Genomic DNA, 6,256 nt, shown 5'->3' on the forward strand with positions numbered 1-6,256 from the left:
CTCAACAATTTTATTTGACAGCTATTTATTCTCACAACACATCAAAACAATTTTTTTTTTAAAGCACATGAATGAATTATTCGCGTGTTATATGTGGGTCGGACGACATTAGTCATATTTATGAACTCAATATGTAACATTAATAAATCAATACAGATGTTTTCTTTTATGAAATCTAGCGATATTCTAATAAACCTAATCTAAACAATGTTGAGGAGGATTCGAACTTTGGCCGTAGAGAGAAAGCACATGTTTTTTACTCAATTTAGCTAAATATGAATTTCTGTACACCTGTTAACATTAATTACTTAATAACATTACATGACAGTATTTGACAATTGTTAATGAAATGTATTTATATTTGGCACTCCCTACTTCCCCGCAACCAAATTTGGTTTCAAAATCTTCAACCAAACGTCCTTTTTTCGCCTTGCCAAAAAAATAATTGCAACTTGATTAATTGTGGAATATGGCACTGAAATTTATTTAATGCTAACAATATTTCCTTCCATCTTCACAACTTGGCGATGCATGTGGAATATGGCAGATGACTTCCTATAAAAGCCAACTTGCAACGGTTTCTTTTACTCTTGTGTTTCAAAGGTTGATATGGAGACATTAGACCAGAATCTTGTTTCAAGCTGGTTTGATGTTCAATCTGTTCCCCAAACCTTTGTCCACCCACCTGAAAAGCGGCCCGGTAACAGTATTGACGTTCCTCCGTGCAAGAACATTCCGGTAGTTGATCTTGGCAGCCGTGATCGCAGTCACACAATTCAACAAATTTCCAAGGCTAGCCAAGACTTCGGATTTTTCCAGGTTTGTAAAAAGTCATGCATCTTCATCAACATTACATTTCTTTCATCTTGTTTTTTGCATTAAAGTTTAAGTTCAATTATGTTTATGCTAAACGAAAGTAGTCTGCCATTGAATAGATGTCAGTTCTTGATTAAAAAAAATTATTTATATGTTGTTGAAAATGTGTTGATATTATTGTCATCAAGTTGTTTATCGAAGCATGTCCGTTCCCGTTCATTATTATTTTTATTTAAAAAGGAACAAACATTTTTGCTCAGAAAATTTATGATACGAACAGTATTGTTATTTTCTCAGGTCTTCAATCATGGGGTTTGCAAGAAGTTGATTGATGACATAATGAGTATTTCCAAGGAGTTTCATAAAATGCCCCGAAAAGATAAGATAATTGAAGGCTCAAAGGACCCTAGTGGAAGATGCAAGTTCTACACAAGCAGTGAAAACTATGCGAATGAAGAGGTTCACTATTGGCGAGATGCATTGACTCACCCTGCTCATTCTTCTGAAAACTACATGCAGTTTTTGCCTCAAAAACCTACTCAATACCGGTACATAGTGCTCGTATCCTTTTCGAAATGAATGATATCCGTATTCCCTTTTCTCCTGCTGCTCTTCTTTTATTTCCTAGTATTTAAATTGATCAAAGGACATAAAGGCGACGAGTGATTTAGGAAAAAAAACAAAAATGTGAAAATGACTACTCATTGCTTAATTCCATGCGAACGGAGATCGATGATGATTTTGAATTTTTCATGTCTTTGCAGAGAAGTTTTCAAGGCATACGTGGATGAGGTAAGAAACATGGGTTCTATGATTTTGGAGATGCTTGCTGAAGGGTTGGGACTGAGCAAAGAGTTCTTCAATGGTGGACTTAGTGAAAATCCAACGCTGCTGTCCAACCATTATCCGCCATGCCCAGATCCTACTTTAACCTTGGGATTAACGAAACACCGCGATCCGAGCCTCATAACCATTTTACTTCAAGATTCAGAAGGACTTCAAGTCTTCAAAGATGGGAATTGGATTGGTGTTGAGCCTATTTCTAGTGGCTTTGTTGTTAACATAGGCTACGTCATGCAGGTACGTTACATGTAAAAATCCCTTTATTTATGTTTTATTAAATCTTCATATACAAAAATATGATCTCCTAAACATTAATTTGATGGCGTGGACTAATGCAGATGATCAGCAACTCGAAGTTTAAAGGCGCTGACCATCGAGTGGTGACAAATTCAAGAGCTGCAAGGACAACGATTGCGTACTTCATTTATCCGTCTAATGAGACCGTTATAGAACCTGCAAATGTTTTGTGCAATCCACCACTGTACAGATCCATGAAGTTTACGGAGTTCCTTCAACACTTCAAATCGAAAGCTGCCAACCACGAAGAAATGTCGAAGGTTTTAAGCCTCTCGAGTAGCTAATCATGTGATCCAATTAATTATGATTAATTAAGAGAAAACACCATACATTTAATGTTTGTGTCAAAACAATTATGACTATAGGTTGCAATTCTTGCACAAATAGTTATGATATGATGAGATTATATGTGTACTCGTGTGTGTTTCGATAACAATATTAATTATTAATTATTGGTTACTAAACATATTTAAGCTGGTTTAGGAAAATAATCCCAACAAGCTAGCCCATATGAAAATAAAAATTGGTGCAGGTGAGGACATGAGGGCATAATCAACCTACCAAAAGAGGAAATAATTATATAATAATTGTCACAAAATTAAACAATGATTTGTTTGATCATTAACTCAAATGCATCAATTTGAGCATAGGAGACCAATAATCTCACACCTTTTGTTATTTATGGTTGAAGCAGAATTCAAACTTAAATTTCTTTCAAACAAAGAGAAGAAAAGTATCACAATTAATAATCTCCTAGGTTTTTTTTTTTTTTTTTTGACAATATAACTATTAATAGCAATTTGAACTTTAGATGTAAGGGCACACCCTAACAAAACCTCAGCCGATACTTCCTTTTATTTATTTTTTTGAGTTCATCGATATTTTTACATTAAGGGGATGGAGAGTTTGGCTAAACCACACAATGGACAACCTAATTTGATATCAAATTCGTCATCCATGAGATTCGAACCTAAGACCTTTCATTTCCAAGTGAAGAAAAATACCCCCAAATCGTAGTACTGAGTAGCTCATCCGATGTTTTGTCTCCTTGATTGATTTGGAACTCATCGTATGGAAGACTGAATAACTAATCGATAGGAACTTGAGGAGACTTTAGAATTATTTGATGTACTGACAGATAATGTGGAGGGTTGAAACATCAAAATCATGAGCTTTATTGCTAGTGCTTGGCATGCAAAAAATATATCTAGGTTGTTGACTTGGAGTTGTAGTGTTGTACAAGTTGTGTGTTGTTTAGGGAAAGAAGAAAACTATAGCATGATTAGGAGATATCACATGCATCTTTGGTTATGAAGTGCAAACACAGGCTTGTATTTGAACAATATTTTTTGATTGAGTGACATGCGCATATAGTTGACAATGGCTCTCCAAAACTCTAAATCCATCAATTTAGGATAGGTTCCACATGTTGTCAAGTATGTGTATTATCATGTGAGATATAAAAGTCTTACGTAATGAGAGAAATAGAAGTAGGATGATATATCACCAGTTATACCTAACTTGGAGTGCATATATTTAAACTAGAGTGCCAAAATCGCTATCGGTAGTAGATTAACCATGCATGCATGTCGCATAACTAAAAAATGCATATTGATTTTAGAAGTAGCCATATCCCAGAACTATCTAGTAGTAGGCCAACTCCGGACCAGAATTTCATGGTGGCCCAGAACTACCTTCATAATGTGTGACCTCAAAACCAGTCCAAGACAGGAAACCAATCTTCCAACACCTTTATGGTTCACCAATTTAAGTGGAAGTATACATGGCTTCTTGGCGGTTTAGCATCCCCTCAGTCCCCGGTTCTATGAAATTTAGCATGTATTTAATCAGAATTTTAAGATAATTTATTAAAATTCTTATAAATTTGAGTATATTCAACTAGAATTTTAAATAAATTTATAACATTCCAGATGTATTTAATTGAGAATTTATTTTAAAGAATTTTCAAAAGTTGAAGAATTTGAGGGATTAGAGAGATTTCGTAATGTATTTTAAGAATTCTCAAATCTCACCTCTTCCTATGAGATTTTGAGAGAAATAAATCAAAATTTTACATGGAATCTCTACAAATTAATTGAACTCCATCAAAATCCATTAAAATCCTCAAAATTTCAATTGAATACACCTCCTTTGTTTTGAATCATTTACTCTTTATTTTTGCCTTTTCAAATTACTTTTACAGTCTTGTTGAAATTCGTGTCTTGCATCCATCTTTAATGTATCGTCAAATTAATACAGTTCAATGTACAAGGGTACAATACATGTACTTAGTTTAACGTACAAGGATACAATACATGTACTCCAATAAAGTGTAACTAATTCTAGAAGAATCTGTGGCATTAGCTGAGCTATGGGCCGTGTCTATAACAGATTTGATCTTCTATATCAGCATCTGTGAGACACAAAAATTCCCACGTTTCGGTAACATTCAGGCCATTTGATCTTATTTGATAGTCACAATGAAAAATCCACGTGTTAGGGGAACAAAACTATTTTTCTACTACTACTTCCCAAATAGGAAGCTTCACAACTCTAGAGGATTTGATTTGACAATTGTCATGGAAAGTTTTAATGTGGAACAAAATTTGCAGATTCCGCATTAATAATTCACGTGGAAGATGACAGATGACTTCCTATAAAAGGCAACATGCAACCATTCATTTCACCATTGTATTTCACAGATTGACATGGAGCCAGTAGATCAGAAGCTTGTTTCAAGCTGGTATGATGTTCAGTCTGTGCCCCAAACCTTCGTCCAACCGCCGGAAAAGTGGCCTGGCAAGGATATCGACGTTCCTCTGTGCAACAACATTCCGGTAGTTGATCTCAGGGGGCCTGATTGGAGTCGCACAATTGAACAAATTTCTGAAGCCATTCAAGAGTTCGGATTTTTCCAGGTTCAGAAAAGGAAAAGATAAAAAATCATGCACCTTCATCAATTTTAGTATTTTACACTTCTTTCATCTTGTTATTTACATTCAAGTTTGGACATATGCGCACAAGAACCAGTTACAAGCTTTCGATCACTGAACAAACAATTGTCTATAACACTGTTTAGTGCCTTTTTATTGTCTGTTTTGTGATCCTCTTGCTGCCGTAAAGTTTTTAAAGTTCATTTTGTGATCATATCATATGCTAAACAAATTGTACTCTGCTACTTTCTCAGGTGATCAACCATGGGGTTTCCAAGAAGCTGATTGATGACACAATGAATGTTTCCAAGGATTTTCATGCAATGCCCCGAAGAGACAAGGAAACTGAAAACTCAAAGGACCCTAGTGGAAGATGCAAGTTCTACACAAGCTGTGAAAACTATGCAAATGAAGAGGTTCACTACTAAAGAGATGCACTGGTGCACCCTGCTGATTCTTCTGAAAACTACATGCAATACTTGCCTGAAAAACTTACTCGATACCGGTATGTGACGCTCGTGCACTTTTCGAACTTCTACGCACTTAATGAAAGTGACTTCTATCACTCTCATTTTCTCCCCTTGTACTCTTTTCATTTTAATAAACAAAAAATTAGTCTTTGGATTCAATAAATCAAAGGAGAGTCAAGGAACGTAAACAAAGGGAGTACAGCACACGAAAACAGGGGTTAAAAACGCTACTCATTGCTTAGAAACACGAATGGATTGATGATGATTTTTATTTTTATTTTTTTCGTATGTAAGCAGAGAGGTTGTCCAGGCTTTTATGGAGGAGTTAAGAAAATTGGGGTCTGTCATTCTGGAGATGCTGAAGAACTGTTGAAGGTTTTAAGCCTCACTGAGTAGCCAATCGGGTGATCTGCCGAACGATGATGATTGATTAAGAGAAATCGCCGTACATTTCAATGTTTGTGTTAAAACTTTATGACTATAGATTATGTGAACTTAAACACAGATTTAGAAGATTATAACTCTCTTTGATCTTTCATATCAATAAAATTGCTATTGTTTTCCCTTCCAAAAGATATGTACACAGATTATGCATTAAAGGCGCGAAGTTGGTTGTGTATTGTTTAGGTAAAGAAGAAATCTATAGTTGAATAGGAGTTATCACTTTCAACTTTGGTAGTGAAAAGAGGCTTCTTTTTAACAATATTTTTTTATTGAGTGACAAGCATATAGTTGACAATGGCTCCAAAACTTCATCAATTTAGGAAAAGAGTTTGCCTTTGCAACAGGAGCATATCTTTTTTTCTCTACGCCTAATTTCTCATAGATAGAAAAATAAAACTTTAACGAAAAGCTCCTAATACCATTTATTTTAATGAAAAACCACAATTTTACTCT

At 35.0% G+C, this 6,256-nt stretch overlaps 1 protein-coding gene and 1 pseudogene across 1 annotated transcript; both read left to right on the plus strand.

Annotated features, from left to right (window-relative positions):
- Positions 1-391: 391 nt before the first annotated feature.
- On the plus strand, positions 392-2,368 carry LOC126584739 (hyoscyamine 6-dioxygenase-like). Its single transcript, XM_050249068.1, has 4 exons — positions 392-819; positions 1,114-1,364; positions 1,581-1,896; positions 1,998-2,368. The coding sequence occupies exons 1-4, from the start codon at positions 610-612 to the stop codon at positions 2,238-2,240; spliced, it is 1,020 nt and encodes a 339-aa protein (XP_050105025.1). The 5' UTR covers positions 392-609; the 3' UTR covers positions 2,241-2,368.
- A 2,296-nt stretch (positions 2,369-4,664) lies between these two features.
- On the plus strand, positions 4,665-5,821 carry LOC126584743 (hyoscyamine 6-dioxygenase-like; annotated as a pseudogene).
- The last annotated feature ends 435 nt before the right edge of the window (positions 5,822-6,256 follow it).

The sequence above is a fragment of the Malus sylvestris genome, chromosome 10, assembly GCF_916048215.2.
Source record: "Malus sylvestris chromosome 10, drMalSylv7.2, whole genome shotgun sequence".
Taxonomy (NCBI): domain Eukaryota; kingdom Viridiplantae; phylum Streptophyta; class Magnoliopsida; order Rosales; family Rosaceae; genus Malus; species Malus sylvestris.

Bases quoted from the DNA above. Each gene is read 5' to 3' on its own strand.
- LOC126584739 (XM_050249068.1), top strand. From the start codon at position 610: ATGGAGACATTAGACCAGAATCTTGTTTCAAGCTGGTTTGATGTTCAA. The intron at 820-1,113 runs GTTTGTAAAAAG...TTATTTTCTCAG, and splicing joins AAGACTTCGGATTTTTCCAG to GTCTTCAATCATGGGGTTTG. The intron at 1,365-1,580 runs GTACATAGTGCT...ATGTCTTTGCAG, and splicing joins CAAAAACCTACTCAATACCG to AGAAGTTTTCAAGGCATACG.